Raw genomic sequence first — 20,036 nt, forward strand, 5'->3', positions numbered from 1 at the left:
AAGAATTAAATATTAGAACTGCCATATACACAGCATTCTGACAAAGATTTTTTTTAACTTTTCTGAAATAAGTATTATAGAAGCTGTTTGAAAATAATGATCTAGACTAAAATGTAACAGGCTTATCATAATTCTCATCATATCTAGAGTGAATTAATAAAATAGCTTCAAAAATAACTTTAATCTTGCCAGTCTTAAATCTAATCCTCTACAATGTTGTTAATGCTCAAAAAATATAAAGCATTCCATGGCCGCCCAGTGCCAACAAGGTCAAGTCTCAGTTCCTGTAGCACCCAGGAGATGACCTCAAAGACCTGGTCCCTTGGCCATGACTGCAGTCATTCTGTGTCTCTCAGATTTAGGTTCCAGCAACCACAGAACTGTTCAGGATACACCATGCTGATTCATACTATTCCCTCATCTCAAACATACTCTATTCCATATCCCACACCTCCTTCTACCCCCTTTTCTTAGTTAACATTCCTATTTGTCCTCAGTCATCCTCTTTGAAACCACAATACCTTGTGCCCACCTCTATAATGATCATTTCCATCATAATGAAATGATCATCCAAAAGGATGGGGACAGTATCTTCATAATTTTTTATCCTTAGTTCTCTGCAAATAATAGGTACCTGTAGAAGTGAACTAACTTGAATTCGAGGTTTTTTTTTTTTGGTCAAAAAGACCATAATCTCAATTAACACAGTTTGCATAAAGAAAAGTTAAAAGTAATAAGGGTTTTTACTCCAAACTATTGACTTGTCATTTTAAGCTACTAGAGACAAATGTCTAAATGGCCGCTCTCATCAAAAGAAGCTGCCATTATGCATTGTTAATATCCATTAATTATTTAAAAGCATAAAATTTTAATGGTTTAACTTTCCAATACCCAAGAGCACCAGAGGGTTGATATTTATGAGATCCATTGTAATGATCCAGACACAGAGAAGACACAAAAAAGATAAGAACATTCTTTCAGATTTAAGATTTTTAAAAAGGCTTTCCCCATATTCAAGTTGACATGTATTGGCCACTGAGTTTTTTCTACCACATACCCTACAGCTGAGAAGCAGCTAAAGGTGGCACTTCCCAAGACTATAATAAGTGGGAGGAGGGGCTGGGAGCATTTCTGCTACTAGGTGTCTTGGTACACACAGTGAAAAGAAAAAGAATGAATTACAAAATGAGTAGAATTGATACTTGAAGTAATACTAGCATGTTGGTTCATATGCCAGATTTACTCAGGTCCCATGAAATGTGGTATAAATTACTAAAATGATGAGGGTTATTATCTGGGAATGCTGAGTTTTGATGTGATTTTTTAATTTCAGGAGTGTGGAAGAGAAATGGAAAATCAATCAGCTGCAGGCATAAGGAAAAGAACTAAAAACAACAAAAAAAGGAGAAACAGAGAAGGCAATAATTCTTCTGGATAAAGTGTTATAAGTAGATAGTTAAAGAGAGAACAGTGATTACAGAAAAGGATTGCTTTTAGGAAGCTAGCAAAACTCATTCTATTTAAACTTTAAACACTAACTCAAGTAATTCATACTAGTTTAGAAAAAAAAAAAAACAAAAATCACAGATAATTATGCCACATAAAATAAGCTCTGATGTTTTGAAATATATTCTTGTAGATTTATAAATAATGACAAACATATACACATTCCATTTTTCTTTTTATAAAAAATTGGGATTATGTTTTATTCATTGATGTATAAAAATACCTTTCCAGGTCAATACATACTTCTGCACTATCAATTCTGAATGGGTTTAGATTGTTTCCAATTTTCTTTTTTTGCTATTACAAACAACATTAGGATGATCTTTGCTGTTATATCTGTGCACATATGTAATAAACCTGTTTATATAGTTTGATGAGTTTGTATTCAGACCATGATTCTTTTCTCATTTATCACTTCAACCAACCAACCAACCAACCAACCAACCAACCAACCAACCAAATACAATCTCTTTTAAATGGCCTAACATTTTCTTCTACCACCTTTATTAAAAATCAACTTTTTAAGATACGAAAGTTCACTACTAATCTAATGCAATAGATGTAACAGAATGACTAAACTGAAATAAACTTTAACATGAAAATGGAATGACAAAAAAAAAACAAAACACATAATTTGTGTTGTAAAATGTCGTAAAATTTCAGTGATCTAAAAAAAAAAGAAAATGATTTAGTTGGGAAAGAAGCTAATTTAAAACACATGATAGCATAATTGGATAATCACACATAACATTTAAGAAACTATACTCTTGTAAGATAATTTATATTATTATAGAAAATTAAACTTTTCTCCAAAATTATTTTTATGAAAATGAATATTTAAATCTATATCACATATATTTGTTCTCATGCTATAAAAAGAAAAGAGAACAACTAATCTTTAGGAACAATAACATTTCAAATCATTTACAGATAACTGATTTTAATACAAATATTAATCATTAAAACAAAACAAAAAATTCAAAGCAGCAAATGTCAAAATAATGCATACTTTTATAATATTACAAAAATAAGAAACTCAACAAGAATTAGAAAGCCATTAACTTTAAAATGTATCAATGAAACAGAGAACATACTCTTTGTTCAGTATGTTGCAAAGATTTCAAGACTTTTGACCCAAAGCTCTTAAAGCCCCAAATTTGGCCAGACTAATAGCTGGAATGGGTGGCAGGAAAAGAGACTAAATGCAGGCATTATGTCCAAATTTTCTTTTAGGACCTATGAATACAGCCATTTATAAACTGGTTCCAAACATGTAGATTCAAATGTTCAAAGTAACATAAATGAAGTTAAAGGTTCTTTTTTACACCAGAAAAATAAATGAAAACAAAAGTAACTAGGAGAAGAAACAGCTGACACTTAATACCACATCATGATTGTTGCTTCTGGTTTCTTTACATTTTTTCAACATCTATGGTTTACAAATTTTTAAAAAAGTGGAATTTTTTTTGCAAATAAAATCATACCTCAATTTTTAACATCCTTTGTACTTGTGCTGTAGCAATATGTTTATTTCATTTTTTAAATCTAATTTTGAGTAATGTATGTTCAAATAAATATTGGATTAAAAGTACTAAAACGTAAAAGAAAAAAAAATCATACCTGCAAATTTTTTATACAAAATGGATAAAAGCAGAGCTGCTCTGGTTGAATGTCCCCCCAATCATGGCAGTTCTGAGCTACCTCTGTGGAACTGCAGGACTCTGCAGCAACAGTTTGAAAACCACTGTCTACATTCTGGCATACGGAGTCAGAAACTAACTAAACCTTTATCCATCATTTTAAAAGGATGCTGAAAGAGAAGGCAGGAAGCCCTGGACCAGAAGTCAGAAGACCTGGCTCCTAAGTCAGGCTCTGTCTCTTAGTAAGTACTATGTCCTTGGACAAAACAAACAAAAAAACAAACAACTGAATACCCTGATATTCAGTTATTTACTCTCCAAAAACGGGATTTTTATCACATGCCCTCTATCTCAGGGTTCGGAGGAGCAAGTGAACTCAGTTACATATCTAAAACCTCTATAATAATATATTGCTAGTGATTAAATATAAATTTATGTGTCTAATGCCAAAGTGAATGAATTACATTCTAAAAAACCTAGTCAACTGGACTATAGTTGAAACTACATGTTTGGAACCAGTTCATAAATGGCTGCATTCACAGGACCTAACAGAAAATAATCAGCTTCTAATTGTCTAAAAAAATCCAAATTTATTTATAATTCACAAGTTAGATTTAACCAGGGGCACTAGCTTAGCAGCACTCCTACGCTGTTATGAAAACTCACCTTAATTTTACAGTCCATAGAACAAGACAGCAATAAATGGCCGGAGAGAGGAAACAATCTGACTGCACTGACGCCCTATAAAAAGGTATTAGAGTTATCAATGAGACATTCTAATATCAGCTAAAAGTGAATGTAAGGAAAAGACAGTACATTTTTAAGCAACCTAATTTACAATTTTTCTTCATTCCAAAAATCATGCCCTAAAATAACCTTCATTAGTATTCCAAGAGCAGCTCTTCTTGACACAAGCTTTTGAAGAGTTTTTTTTTTTTTTAAATCTTTAATATTGCCTTCCTCAGTTGAGGGAATCCTGAGTCAAACAAGTTGCTTCTTCACTTGGCCCTTCAACAGATTAGATAACTCTTTGCAAAAAACTAGAAACCGTCAGAACAGTGCAAAAGACAATGAGTTTCAACACCAAACGTTTTCACACGTCTTGTTTCTGCATCAGTTTAAAAACCATGGAGCATCTAATCCTCAAAAGTGTGTGATAATCTCAAAAGTCAAGGCACAATTCTGACACTAAGCAGGAGATCTGGTGCTAGTACCAGTACATTACTTATTGACTTGGTATCCAAGAGGAAGCAGATTGTGACAGACTTATGGGAAAAGGCCTGGGTTGCAATAAGGGGACAGGACACCGAACCATGAAAGCTTATGTCACGGCTCAGGGCCTTGAAGACTGATTGCTACGTGCTCATACCTTGAAAGCCTAACTCAAATTTATCTTCAGTTTGGCTTCCCTACTCTATCTTCTCTACCAGAAATATTGAACATTCCACATTAATAACTTAAATTTTAATAACTAATAATGAATTACTATAGTTATTGTATTATTTATTATAATTATAATAATTAATAACTCAATTAATAACTTAAAACCATTACAACAAACAGAAACAACTCATGTGCTTACCTTTGTGTGTCCAGACCACACATGAATTTGTTTTTTCGGAAGATAACACTTCTCAGGTGGCACAGATGACCTCAGATTGACACCAACATCCTGAGGTATGTGAAGATAGGACCTGCCTTGATAGTCATACATTTCTTTGACTGAAACAAGAAGGCAAAAGAAATCAATGAACAAATACAAGCCACAGTCATGAACTGATAAACTGGTAAAATGATAAACATTTCATATTCATAGCCATATCATTCTATATTGAGGTTTAGGTAATAATACTCTGGTATGCTAAGACAAAGAGTCAGCTAAAATTTAGCTGCTATTATTGCTATTATTTACAATTTATTAATTACAATACTATTTCCAATTAGAGGTAGTATTTTGGGTATTAACATTAGATTTTAAAACAAGACTTGTATTTCTTTTACTGTTACACCTTTTAGTGATATATATATATAAAAGGCCTCACTGCAATATAATTACAGTGAGGGAAGAAAAGAGACTTGGGTCTTGTGAGTCATTGGCAAATCATCAGGAGCAAAACAGGATAAAGAGAAGTTAAACCTAAACAAAAAAACATTAACCATCCCTTTTCCCTGCTTTCTTCTTTTTATGCTCTTCCAGGTTCCTTTTCATTTTTTCCCACTTTCACCAAAAAATTTACATAAGGGTCACTTGTGGGAATTATTGCCATAGTGTGTGTGTATATGAAGCATTTAACAGCATTCCTGGCACAAAGTAAGTACTCAATAATGTTGGCTGTTATTATTGATGTTGTGGATGCAAGAACCATAGTTCTAAATAGACTCCTTAGAGATAAAACTGGAGCTTGAGAAACCAAATATGGCCTCATTAAACCTAAATATTTGATATTGATAAAACATCAGAATAATCAACATTATCAGTACAGAATTATTCTTTATAGTTTCAGATGATCACTACATAATTTTCTAAATATAATTAATTATTAATGAACCAGGAACATTCTAGAATACTCATAATTTATTTTGGTAAATATGTATTTCCTTCCACAAATCAAAATAATTATGAGGGTCTTACTCTCCAATCTATTCACATGGAAAAAAGTTTATTTTTTTTTTAAGAATAATTTAGTAACAGGTTATGAACTGTGAGGACACCTGAAGAATATTTGGCTTGAGTTAAAAACACAAGGTTAAAATGACTGTTTTGGGTGTGATTAACATAACAAAGAGTCAATTTTCTTAGGGAAGAACAGATTTTGGACCATTCAGATTTCTTCTTTTTCTACCATTTTTTTTTTTTTTTACTTATTAGCACTTCAAAAAAAATTATCTTTGGCTTTCATTGATCATGTTATTTTCTCTTTTTTATTAATACATATCTAAAAGAGTTTGCTAGAATTTATTTGGGATGCAACTTGTCTAACATAATTATTCTGAACATAATGATTTTATAGCAGCTGATAGTATGGTAAGGGCAAACAGTATTATCTGAACAGAGAACAAAGTAAATAAATGAAAGTTTATCATGAAAATGAAGAAGCATAAAAAACATATTACCATGTAAGATTGTCTTTTCCTCTCCAGGTTTCTCATCTTCCTGCTTGCCTTTCTTCTGCCTCTTTGCCGTGATTTCATCCAATTCTTTCTGTTCTTCCTATGGAAATTAAGGAGTGAATTTAAAACGAGTGTTTTAGAACTCCATAATTCCCAAAGTTGGTTATAAATTCTTTATAATAAGGTCCACTCTTTTGGTGAAGCAATAGTTGCAAGGATATCTCCCAGGATAACAATCTCAACGTTTCAGAGAAGCAGAGATTGATTTCCTTTCTACAGATTAGAAAATGGCACTAAACATATAATGAATACTAGATAATACTTTGTAAATCATTTCTGGAGCACCTGGAAAACATTTAACATATTTGAACAGCTAATTATGCAAGTTAAAAAATGAGGCAATTAAAAAATCTAGTACCTGAAAGGAAACTGACTTACAATACATAATTTGGTTCTTCAGTAAACAGTTTTTACATAATTAAGAGACATAAGCAATGACTACAGATAAGTCACACAACTTCTTCAGGAGGAATTGGGAAAGGATGGTGGGTGGTAATAAATCTTCATCTATAATAACAAAAAAAGTAAACAATGTCTAAATACATAAAGAAATAGCAGCAGATAGATATTATTTAGATACACTGACAAACGAATATAAGCTTTGTGAAAGTAGGATTTTCTTGGTTTTGGCCACTGCTGTACCCCTAGGACCTACAATAGTGCCTGGCTTACAGAACTAGTGATATTAGGAGGTGGGGAGGGGTAGGCAAGGTTCTACGGTTTTACTTTATAAACTTTACAGGGATAAATATATTTTAAAACAATGTGGATATGTTACTCTATTAAAATTTTAAAAACAAATTAATCAATAAATAAAACTCTACCAATTCTAATATCACAGAAAGGCTGATTCTGTAGTTACTATCTGAATATCTGGTTATCAGAAAAGCAGCTAACATGGCAGCTTAATAGCATTATCAAGGTGACTTTTATTAAAAATTGTCCAATTTTTATATTTTAATTAAAAGATACAGAAAAAAATAAACCAGAAAACAAATTTAAATAAAAATATCCCAAAGGAACAAAGAAATTTTACTGTGTTTTCTCAACCTACCAAAACAGAGAAATTCTGATGAGTTATTTGGTTCCCTAAGGAAACATCAAGTTTATTGAAATAGATATCCTTCAAGGAGATAGACTGTATACCTAAATTGACAATGGAAAACATCTAAGCTTACTTCTGAAGGTTTGGCTACATCTTTCTCATCCACATATTTTGCCCATGGTCCCAAGAAACCATCAATATTAGATGCATCATTTTCTTTGAACTTTTTCCTCTTTTCTGTTTTCCTCTGACCAGTTTCAAACACAGTTAAACCTACAAAAAAAGAAAAAGAAAAAGAAAAAAAAAAAAAGACCACAAATGTGGATATTTTCTAAAGACAATTTTACTTTAGATGGTTAGAGACAGGTGTAAATGATAAAGATTTATTAAGAAACACAAAACAAATTCTATATGAATCTCCTGGAGACCCAACTCATGCTACACAAAACATGATTCAACCTTCTGGCAAAGAAGCTTGTACCAATGCAACATATTTTGCAAATTCTAAAATGTTTAAAGGTACCCCAAGATTAATAAAAGACCCAGATATGTAATCCTACAATGGTACACAACCCTTTTAATGAATCATAGATCTACACCACTGGAGTCTCCGACTTTGTGAAAGAAACCCAGCATTTCAATATTGCCAAATAATGAGAAATCTAACTTTGCAAGCAAGAACTAAAGTTCATCATCTTAAAACTGAATTAAATTACATTAAATAATTAATAACTTATCTTTACTTCACCTGTAATGCAACATGATGAATTAAATAAAGTTTCATAATGAGAATCTGGTATTTCTTTCCAAGTAATTACCGTCTAAACTTGACCTCTAATATCATAAATCTTAAGACTAAAAAGAAACAAGGAAAGAAAACACTTCTGGTTGAGATTTCGATTTGCTCAGTAGGAGGTGGCACACTGGGTATATTCAATTAAATTGGAAAAACAAAGGCTTATGGAAGTCATGGCCACAAGTTAACAGTTAACTGAGAATCTAACTATATATAAGATGTGACTCATAGAGGTCTAACTTAAGGAAAAGAAGCTTAACTATATTAATTCTACTCAGTTGACTTTAGGCTGTATGCTACTTGAAAACTATTATATATATTTTTAAATTCTATTAAAAAATTCTATTTTAACAATAACATAGCTCATACACAGAAGTTAGTTTGATCACACAGGATCTATAGTTACCAAGTAGAAGTCACCTTGCAAAACCACCACATTCTACTTATTTAATGAGCATTCTTATGGATAAGAGTCCAGTGGGCAAATAAGCTTTGTGACAAGTTAGCACTTAAGAGTATGATACTTTGTCTTATAATAACAGGTACATATGAATAGGAACACAAACATATATGTTAAACTTATTCAAATAGCTTCTTAGAAACTACTCAGCCTTTAAAACAACTCTTCATGTCTACCTCCACAGACGAGCATAATGAAATTTTTCTGCACTCTTAAAATGTGGCTTGACTGTAGTGTTGAAAAATAACCTGTCAAAATTAGGTATAAATTAACTATTACTTATTGAATGATTTCTACAGGCTTGGCAGTGTGCCAAGTAAGCACACAACTCAGAGGTAAGTACCACTATTTTCCCTACAAGATTGGACGGCTAATAAGTGGCAAAAGCAAGCTCTGAACCATACTACCGCTAAACTATGCTGCCCTAAACTGTATCACTCTATTGCTCTTAACTTTAAAAAAATCAAACTAAATAAATTAGATATTAATTTTTTCCTACGGTCTAAATAAAGTCAATCTGAAAGACAGCAACTACAGGTATATATATGTGAGATCAAATATTTCAAATGAATTACCTTGATTTTTTTCAGCTTCTTCTACAGAACCAATATATTTAGTAGCCACTTGATGATTATCTAATGAAGGGTCCAATGCATAACCTCAACAGAAAAAAGTACAAATTATTGACTCTGTAATATTTATTTTATTCCTATACAAATTCATTTCACATTTTCCTTCCCAGATGTCAAAAACAGATTAACAGTTAGATATAAGTTAAATAGATTCTCTTTAACTCAGAATCAATCCTTCTTCCCCCCATTTCTACTTAGAACAATTAACTCAAATCTTAGGCAGAACCATGAACAACTTTAACAGAATAAGAACTATCTTACAGAATGAAATCTAGCACACTGACATTACAATACTGTGAGCCTTTCTGGCTAAGATTACAAACAGTTTTTTTTTGTTTTTGTTTTTTTAAATATTAGAGAAGTTGTAGGTTTACAGAAAGATCATGTAGAAAATATTAAGATTCCAAACTTTAGACTTAACATGTCTAACAGCTTAAAAATATATGTATATTATACATTAGAAGTTTAGAAATGATTTCCTTTTGCTTTTTTAGAACAGACATTATAGGGATTAGTTTATCAAATTATAAACAAATAAAAATAAATAGGGTAAGAAGAATTACACGAAATAATAGTTATTATTTTGAAAATGCCATACTCAGTAAGGAAGCCTTTGCTCCCAATTTTAAAATATATTTCTATTTCATAAACATTATTTATATTTCCTTGGTAAGAGAAATAAGCAAGCATATCTACTAGCATATGAATACACTCCTTCAACTAGTTATAGACTATGTGGCTACATATATATGTGGTTCAGTGGTATATGGCAACTCAAGGAAAGAAAATTTACCTACATTAACTCAAATCTGTTTTCCCTCAATCAGGTGTACTAGCAAAATAAACGTTTGGTAAAATCAGTTTTAATAATCAGAAAATCCACAGAAGACAGCTAGATCATTGATCAGTCTATGGCCTATGACCCACGTGAACAACCACAGAGAACATAAAAAGTATTAGCCCATTTCTTTTAAAAGGGCACATCCTAGTGGATATAGTTAACATCTTTATTTTCCAGCTAAAGATTAAAGGGAACTTCTTTTGGAGAACAAGAATAAAATTGTCATCATGCATATTTTTCATACAAGCTAAAGATGTAGTTGTTCAACTTACCCTCATGATATGCTGGAATAGAACCAAATACCTGGCTATGAACTCATTTGCATATAGTTTTTTCAGCATTAAAACATGTTCTTAGCCAGAGGAGAGAGCTCGATGGTAGAAAAGCAGTTTTGGAGGAGAACTCTTCCATCACAGGTTCAAATCTCCCATGGGTTATTTGATTTTTTTTTTTTTTTTTTTTTTGATGTACACAATGTAGTCTGTACATGACTTCTTAAAAAGTGAGGGTTTTCTAAAGCTCATATAAAGTTTAGGCCAACATATCCTAAGTTAAAGCCCCCAGTGAAACATAAAACCTTATCTAGAAGGTTAATCCTACCTTGAAAGTAGATTCATGTCTATATAAATGGCACTGCACAATGTACTGGGTGGATGGAAAGGAGAAAGGGGGCAGGGATATCTTTGGTCTTTCTCTTCTCTAAGCACCAATCTCCAACTCATCTGGCCATATTCTTGTTTCTGAATAAAAAAAGTTATGCTCTCCTTTTCCACATCTTCTGGGGTAAAATCTTTACTGCCACTGCTACCACCATCATCACCACTACTGTTCCCCACCTCAGGTGAACAAGTGACAAGGCTATTCTCTCGTTACTAATTACAAGAAATTTAGCCTTAGGTCCTTCTATAAGTCACCCAGTAACAGAACAAGATTTAACTATAACACTACTGAATTTCAGTCCAATTAGTTTTCTACTAACCTATGTTTCTAGCAAGCAAATATATCTGTATCCTAGTTCTTAAATCTTCTCATGTATCTTTCTAAAGCTTATTTTCGATTTTATCTTTTTAGTGGAGTTTATGTCTACCTTATTCCTTTTGGCAGACTGATTTGAAATGGCCCTAATAATACCAATTTTATCATTATGCCCTTAAGATTATTAATACTAAGATTCCAAAAGGTAAATGAGAAGAGAATGTAAACAAATCACAAAATAATGTTTCACAAATAGATAATTCACTACTAGTCCAGAAAATCAAATTAAGATAAAGAGATATAATATTTTGATTATCAAATAAACAAAGCAAAAAGAATCATATGGATCTTGGGTGAGGCAAAAAAGATACTCTCATACCTAACTGGTGGCATTATAAATTAGGACAATTCTTCTGGAAAGCAATTTGGCAATATATAACAAAAGCTTTAAAAACACATTCTTTGACCTACTTTGAACTTTGTCTTTAAAAAATAATGAAAAAAATATATAGTTTAAAGCACAAAGATATTCATCACCAGATTTTAAAAATTTTACTGAAGTATATTACATCACCACATTTTTAATAGTGAAAATCTGAAACCTGAAATCTAAATAATACAAGGAATTCTTCTATAAATTATATCTCTATCCAGCAGAATATTTTTAATCATTAAAAATATTAATGAAGAGTTTATAATAGTGAAGTTGAAACTCATGTTTATAATGACCACAATGAGACTAAAGGTATTGATTATAAATTCTATTTTACACTTGCATAGACTAGTATAGAGAAAAAAACTGTTGAAAATAGAACAAGGAGAAGTCTGATTGAGAAGTCCTAAGTAAGACCAGCAAGGAAGCAGCCCCAGAATCCAAGAAGAAAGGGAAGAAAAACGCAACAAAAGAATTCACGTAAAGCATTTAGAGACAGAGAAGTCAAGAGGAACTAAAGAGAAACTGCAGATGAAGTAAATGGGATGAATGGTACAATAAATGAGACTATCTTCACTGATAAGGACATTTCCAGGTGGGCCCTGTGATCAACTAACTGTATTGTACAATATAAATCTTCTAGAAATAATTCACTGAGATTACAACATTGTTATAACCATTTAAAAATGAGAAGAAAAGTAAGATTAATGTTCCTTCTATATACCAGCAGAGTTATAGAGTGATAAACATGAGCTTAGGTAAAACTGAATTCACGTGTCATCTCCTTTATGCCTCGTAGGTAACAACAATATGAGAAAGAAGGAAGGTTTGCTCCCTAGTAACTTTGCAAATAAGTTAAGTTCAAACAAACTGTAGTTCTAGCATCTACCCCAAGGGAGACAGACTATCATTTCTTAGTTTTGGGCAAGTGATCACTTCCTTTATTCCACGCTGCCTAGTATCCAATAGCACCACATTCATTTTTCACATCTTTTACTCACTAAATAATTCAACCTGCATCCTAGCCCACCACTTCTATTAGGAGGGCCAAAAACAAACAAACAAACAAACAGAAAACCACCTTTTTTAAAAAAAAATTATTTTAAATGAGCCCATTTCTGGACCCAATCCTAAAGCTAACTGAATAGTTTTAAATGATTACCCTTGCTATAGGGAAATTTAATAAGAAGTAGGTATTAGCATAAATTTAATTGGACTTTTTTCCCCAAGTTTTCTTATGTTCTTTAAAGGAAACTTAAGCTATCTAAATTACTGCTTCAAGGCCTTTCTAAATCTAAGAAAACAAGAAAAGTCTTTAAAAGTCTATTCTATTATGGGCCAGAAAATAATAAATTTATGATGCAGTAGAGCTGATATTTATGTGCTGCCCATATACTGTAGAAAAACATGAGATCCCTTTCACAAGCAATGGGTACAATGCATTTAGAACCATTTTATTGGACAGGAAGTGCCTCTGAACTCTTTTGGGTGATTTTAGAAATATATGATCTTAGCCCTGACTTTTGGCACTGTTAGTCAGTTATAACCTTGCCATGGTGAAAAATGATCTAATAGACGGCAATCCTTTTTACAACCAGTTTCTAAGGATACAGTGTGATAAATAACTAAGATTATCTATACTAAGCCTCTCAACTAATTTAAAGTGAATCAGCTTGCATCATTCACTAAAAGTTAGAAAAAGTAACTTTCCAAAATTAGAATAGTTAGGTAAATTACAATATTACCAATCAATGGATATTACATAGCTCTTAAAAATAAGCTTTCAGACTATATATTAACACTGAAAACTGCTTGTCACAGCACATTGAATAAAAAAGTGAGATGCAAAATTTAAAGTATAGAATGATTCCAACTATGTAATATAAATATGTAGATGAAAAAAGACTTGGAGGGATAAATACCACATGCTAAGAGTAGATATTTCAGTATAGTAAGATTACAGGTTATTCTTTTTTCTTTCTTAAATGTTTAAAAATTTGTTTATATTACTTTTTAAGGAAAAAAATTCTGTAATTAAAAACCATCACAGAACATGTTTCACTTTTTTGTCTTATTTTGTAATAAAACAATTAAAATATAACAAAAATTATAACAAATTATAATGAAAATCATGACAAATCAGACCAAAACTATTAATAAATAAAGCTAATCATAGTTAGGACAGGGTATCTTGGTTTTTAGAGCTTGAAAAAAATTTAATATATGAAATACAAGGAGGAAGTATTAGAATTCTAACTGCTAAGAAAAAAAAAATCTATATATCGATATATATATAAATCATAGGACAATGCTTCATTGTCCTAAGGCAAAAAAAAGTGATTATTAAATCTGCTACAAAAAAAATCCAAATTTTTCTTTTTCAATTACTTTTTTGGGAAAGATACTTCAAAACAATTAATTAATGCCGAAAGAAGATCACAATGACAACAGGCATAAAAATATTCTCATCTACTTTGCCAAAAAGCTCCGTAAAGTGAAAGTTGTTCAGTGTGTCTGTCAACCTACAGATACGGATTATAGGAAGAGAGAAAGGAAAGGCACCACAAAATATAGGCAAATCTGATACAAATGATCAGAGTCAATGATCTATGGAACTAGCAACAAGGACATTATACAGATCATCCTATGATGATCCCTTGAGGGAATTCCTAGCCTTGCATCGCATGTTAACTTTCTTAAATCCTACCATTGATAGGATATAAGCATTTTTCACAATGAATTAGTGACCATTCCATTTCTTGATGCTTCTCAGCGATCAACAGAAAATGTGTCACAGATATGATTTGAGAAACAGGGTAAAGTTAACCAGTGTACAATAAGATAAAAAAAATGTATCTTCTTAATATTATCCTTTAATTTACTAAAGTTCAACAGCAATCTGCATATAATGGGCATTCTTCAATAACAAGTGTGCATTATCAAGTACAACAACAAAGAATATTCTGTTTTTAAGAACACAGAATATTTCTAGTACTCAGAAATCATAGTAGATTTACAACCAAATACACTAAAAACATTAGTTCATTTTCTCATTCGTATAAATATTTACAGATGTATATTAGAAAACACACTATTCTTTTTGAAGGAATCCTTTTAATAAATTTAAAAAGCCAAAAGATGAAAAAGATTATCGTGCACATACAAAATTTACAATTCCAGTTAAGGCCAAACTGTAAGTCTTACCGTATGTGGCAAAAGTTCTCCTTTGCTGTTCAAACATAAAATCATTGATATGAGCTGGCTCAGCATATCCAGAAAGCATATTTCTAGGGGCAGCCATCTGCTGCGTTCTAAAGGGATTTTCTGGTCCAAACTGCAATGTTATAAGAAAAAAGAAAAAACCAAATCCTGAATATATGAAAGTTAGAATTACTGGCATTATTATACAATATATTTTTAATTCCTGACCATCAGAGGCTGATTAACCTCTTTGGGAACATGCTCACTTCACACGGTTCAGTGCAAATAGGCAATGGCTACTAACACTGTTTGTCAGTCTCTGAGGCAGAAGGAGAGGAACCTAGCTCGACTAAGTCTACATGCAGCTATTTAAATTAATTAAAATAAAATAGAATAAAATATTCAGTTCTCAATGGCGCCAGCCACATTTCAAGAGCTCAGCAGTCACATGTGGTTGGTTAGTGGCTACTACTTTCCATCGTCACCAAGAGTTCTATTCCACAGCGTTTCTCTAGACAACCAAGTTACTGTAGTTTTGCCTAAATCACATACATATTTGGGATTTCTGGTGACCATCATATCAATATATGGCACCGTAATGTAAATTATTTTTAAATACATGTTTCTCCTCCACTAGATTATAAGTTCTTCAAATGTTTTCCTCTTCTTGTTCAGAAACCTCAATAGTTACACAGTGCCTGGCATATAGAAAGCACTAACGAGGGAGAGATTAAACAGAACCCCAGTGGGGATGAAATGTATGAATATAGACAATAAAAAACAAAATGCTTGAGAAGTCCCTAGGAAATAAATAATAAATAAATAAAATTTCTCCACTCTGGAAAGTCACACTATGAAAGTCTCACACACAAAAAATAGCATCATTATCTATTTGCTTATAATGCTTTGTGTTTCCAGAATGGTTTTCCAAATATTATCTAATTTGATCTATATAAAAATGCTGGAAAGTTAGAGAGTATTCTCTATCTCATGTTATTCTAGGTATGAGCTAAGTATTCTTCATGGTATTATCAAGGTATTTTCGATCTCATTACAAATGAAGGAAAAAAATCAAAGACTACATATTTTACTTGACTTAGGGGCAATAGTTTTATTATTTGGTAGGACCAAGATTAGAACAAATCCTAGTGTAGCATTCTGTTGCATCATAACATTCCTTAAATGCACAATCATAAATAGTCTCCAGATTTAAAAAAGTTAGGTAAAAAAAGTACCAGAGTATATTAAGTCAAACACTATCAATTTAATGCTATTATAAAAAGAATTAGGAAAATCCAAATCTTTCCTTTTTTTATTTTATTTTAAATTAAGAACGAAATGAACTTTATACTTTGGAAAGACTGGAAACAGATGAGGTATGTTTATTGGAACTCCAGAAGGTCGAATGTCATGATGAAATATTTTGACATTAGAATATCTTATGCCGTCAAAAACCACCTTTGCTATTACATACTGTCAGAGCTATAAATATAAATTATTGATCTTCTCCAACCAGAATGCTGCCTTCTCTAGATAATTAACATTATACTAGGTGTGAAAAGCTGAATTTAAGTAAGTTAAATTACTTGCATTATATTTTTTCTGCTTAGAAGAAAAAAATATTACAAGACTGCTTTATTGAAAGCATCCATATCTATGTTAAAAATGATTCAATCTTTAAATATCTTATTGGCATACAAAGCTTTTATTACTATTCATTCTAAATTGACAAGGATAGTCCAAGACTTGCAGCCTGTATTAGTTCTTCCTATGTCTGCTGATGGGTGGAAATGTAACATAAAAAAATCTAGATTGCTGAATGCTGGAAGTTAGAGTCAACACAACTTCATTCAGTCATAAAACTTATTACAAAAGCAAGGAACATCCATAAAATTAAAGATAATAAAATGATTTTTAAACTTCCTAGCTGTTCTACCCATTATCGTCAAGGTATTATAGACAAAACAGCCTCTGGTATTTCAGGATGGGAGAGGAATCTAAAATGATAAAAATCCCACTGTGTTTATTACTTCTATCATATATTATGCTAGGTATGTTATATTTTATTATGGTGCTATTCCTAAAGCAATCTAAAAATTTAAATATACTTATGTTTTATAGATATTTAAGCTGAGGCAACAAAAAGTCTTCTAGAGATAGAGGAAGCTGGATGGGGAGGATCCATCTACTTTTGGCTCACCTTAATTGCCTGGTTACTGACAACTACTGGAGCCGACCTCAAAGACATTACATGTCAACAGAGGAAGGCAGAGAACACTATTTAGCAGGACTCAGCTCTTCCCAATAACTAAAAAAAAAAAGTCTCCCAGATGTTCCTGGGTCCTATGAATACACAACTATGCAACTCTCTTAATTCTAGGCTAAACATTAAAAAACAAAACAAATATATATATAAAACTGATTTCCAAATGCTTAACTTTTTAAGTTTTGATAATTAACAAAGTTTAATTAGGTATGACATTGAACAATTTTTAACTAAGACTTCATACAGAAGTATACTATAACTAATTACAATTATAATCACTTTGTAAAAATACACATATTTAAATGTTAATTCATATCACTGCCCCCAAAAGAATGTATGATGCTTCTGAGAGAGGTAAGTATTCTTTACGTCTTTCACCTGGGTGAAGCAGTGATATCTAGAGAAAACCATTTTTAATTTGTGAAGATGGTGGCTGATAAATCTAAGAGATCTGCATTTTATTAGATAGTGGTTCTCAAAAGTCTTCAGGAGATAGAGAAACTAACTTGAGTGTCAGTATCTTGGCAGTATACATAACATCACAGAAAATAAAAAAACTTATACCAGTAGAAACTGACTACCTGAAATCATAATCATAAGCTCACATTAAAAAAAAGGAAACCAAGTTATTGAACTAGTAATACAAGGCTGAGATTAATAAAAAGATTTTCATTAATATTTATGGCAATTTTCAACATTTAAAAAAATTTGTAAATAAATTTTAAGGTAAGAAGAGTATGTATTAACTTGATTATTTTCTAGAAATTTGGAAAAGATCAAAATTCAATTTTATTGGTTGAATACCTCAATCTTAAAAAAACATAAGCATAGTTTAAATATTACTGGTATAAGAAAATTTCATTAGTGCTGGTTCTATGTACTTGGGCTTTGCTTTCCTCATCTATAAAATAAGAGAGCTGAACTATATGATTTCTAAAGTTTATTTTAGCATTAATATTTATAGCTGCCTTTATAGCCATATCTTTATCAGTCACCGGAATTTTTTTGTTCGTTTGCTCTTAATTAACTTTTATGTCTTCTATTCCTAGAGGTATTATTATTATTTTAAGGAATCTGGAATTTTTCCCAAGCCTTATGGGTTTTATATGAATCCAGAGAAGCTAAATACACTCTTCTCCAAGCAGATCCAAAGAGAACTGGGTAAAATAGAGAAAATCATTAGACTAAAACAGTAGCTATCACATCTTCAAGTTCAATCTATAATTTGGAAAAGCTCACCTGCGTAACTAGGTAGACCATTTAAGAAAAGTCCCTGGTTAGGAGAGGGAAATCGTTCACAAAATAGGACAGCCAATTCAGTTAATTTATAGAAGTAGTGAAATCAAAACCATACGAGTCTACTTTGCAAACTCCACAATGGTCTCCAAACTGTTCTTCTAGTTAGAGGGTAGTGGTTGAGAGCGATCTGGACTCACATCCCCAACTATGCCACTTGCTGGCTGTAAACCTGAATTTTGGCCTCCTTCCTATAAAATAGGGATGAGTACCTACTTCACAGGGTTGTAGTGAAGACTAAAGAAGATAAGGCATATATCCTTCACCATGGTACCCAGCAGAGTAATAAGTGGTAGTTTTGATTATTTCATTAGTCTCTATCTTACTTCTCACCATCATGCAAACCATTACCAAATTAATCTTCTTAAATTTCAGCTTTGATTATGTCACTCCCCCATTTAAGAACCTTATAAATGTTTCTATCATCTACTGAATTAAGACCAAACTCTTTGTTTTGGCCCCCAAAGATCTGTGCTAAATATTATACCAAGTGCCATTCCAGTCTAAATCTCCTTCTTCTCTCCTACTTACAATGACTAAGGCATTCCTGTTCTTTTGATCTTTTATTATTTGGCTCATTCTGTTCCTTCTGCCTGGAATTTTTCCTCCCCGAGGCCTATCTAGCCAATAATACGAATAAATAACAATAATAACCACCACTTGTTAAATGCTTATTCTGGGTCAGAGTTTCCTAAACACATTAAACATTATTTCATTTGTTATACCTTAATAAAGCAGAAATTATCTTCATTTTACCTAGGAGAAAACTAAGAGCCTCCAAGGTCACATAAAAGCTATTAAATGGTCTGTTTCACTCCAAATCTCATGTTCTTAACATGGATTATATTTCCCACTTCAAATACTACTTCTTTCATGGAATGTTTTCTTATCCCCACAACCAAACACAATCTCTCCTTAAACATAAATAGTACTTTAGGGTCAATATAGGAAATAGTCTGGCCTCTACCTCTTTAAACAATATACTTAGGATCGCCTCTCTTTTAGACACTAGCTTGAAAAGAGGGACTATACCTTCTTTCTAAGAATGGACTCTCAAACTATGGGATTTAATCTAACAAAGTTCTTGATAACACTTTTCTAAGACTGCCAAATCATACAGATCTTATTCATAAAACTCCAAGTTAATAATGTTATATCACAGAGATTCATTTGGTACCCAGAAAAAATTATTATTTTTCTTCCCTTTTAAGTCCCATTACTTCTTTCTTAAAGTGTTAAGAAGTTTTCCTAATATAAACATAAACTAGTTTCCATATTTAATGTGAGGCTCCCTAACATGAGAATAGAACATTAAGGAACTGATAATGTCACCAAGAGAATGACAGGCCTACTGTGCCTCATCAATATTACCACAAAAATTTTAAGTGACCTTTCAATTTTTCTTGTAGATTTTTAAGATTGCAACTAGTTAGCAATGTATAAGTTATGCATAGGATTCAAAAATTTAAGTAACTGCCTTCATAGAAAAATAAACTGACATAGAAGTATGCTTAAAATTGGACATATACAGGACTACTTCCAAATTTTCTCATTTTCTGAATTCAGTAGTTCCATTTTAGTGAAGTACTCTTATTTTTAAAAAATCATGAAGATACATATAATGTACCACCTTTCTTTGATATGCATGCTAAATGATGACAAGAGATCTGAGGCAGCCTACAGTTTGGCAGGCTAGAAGGATTTAAGAAATCATGGAATAAAATAAAAAAGGTGTCATAGTCTCAGAGCATGAACAAGAGATTTTTGCTTGTTG

The 20,036-nt window shown here is 31.8% G+C and overlaps 2 protein-coding genes across 2 annotated transcripts in view; one reads left to right on the plus strand and one right to left on the minus strand.

Moving 5' to 3' along the window:
- Window positions 1–1,856, plus strand: part of METTL24 (methyltransferase like 24) — a 124,523-nt gene extending 122,667 nt beyond the window's left edge. Inside the window, exon 6 of the mRNA XM_037842867.1 lies at window positions 1,334–1,856. Coding sequence (XP_037698795.1) covers window positions 1,334–1,438 — 105 coding nt within the window. The 3' untranslated portion in view covers window positions 1,439–1,856. The remainder of the gene's footprint in view (window positions 1–1,333) is intronic.
- CDC40 (cell division cycle 40) overlaps window positions 1–20,036 on the minus strand; it is a 48,691-nt gene that overhangs the window by 15,003 nt on the left and 13,652 nt on the right. The window contains 6 exon segments of the mRNA XM_037842869.1: window positions 3,813–3,887; window positions 4,729–4,868; window positions 6,261–6,357; window positions 7,496–7,635; window positions 9,194–9,277; window positions 14,704–14,833. Of these exon segments, the coding sequence (XP_037698797.1) occupies window positions 3,813–3,887; window positions 4,729–4,868; window positions 6,261–6,357; window positions 7,496–7,635; window positions 9,194–9,277; window positions 14,704–14,833 (666 nt within the window).

This window comes from Choloepus didactylus, chromosome 7, assembly GCF_015220235.1.
Source record: "Choloepus didactylus isolate mChoDid1 chromosome 7, mChoDid1.pri, whole genome shotgun sequence".
Taxonomy (NCBI): domain Eukaryota; kingdom Metazoa; phylum Chordata; class Mammalia; order Pilosa; family Megalonychidae; genus Choloepus; species Choloepus didactylus.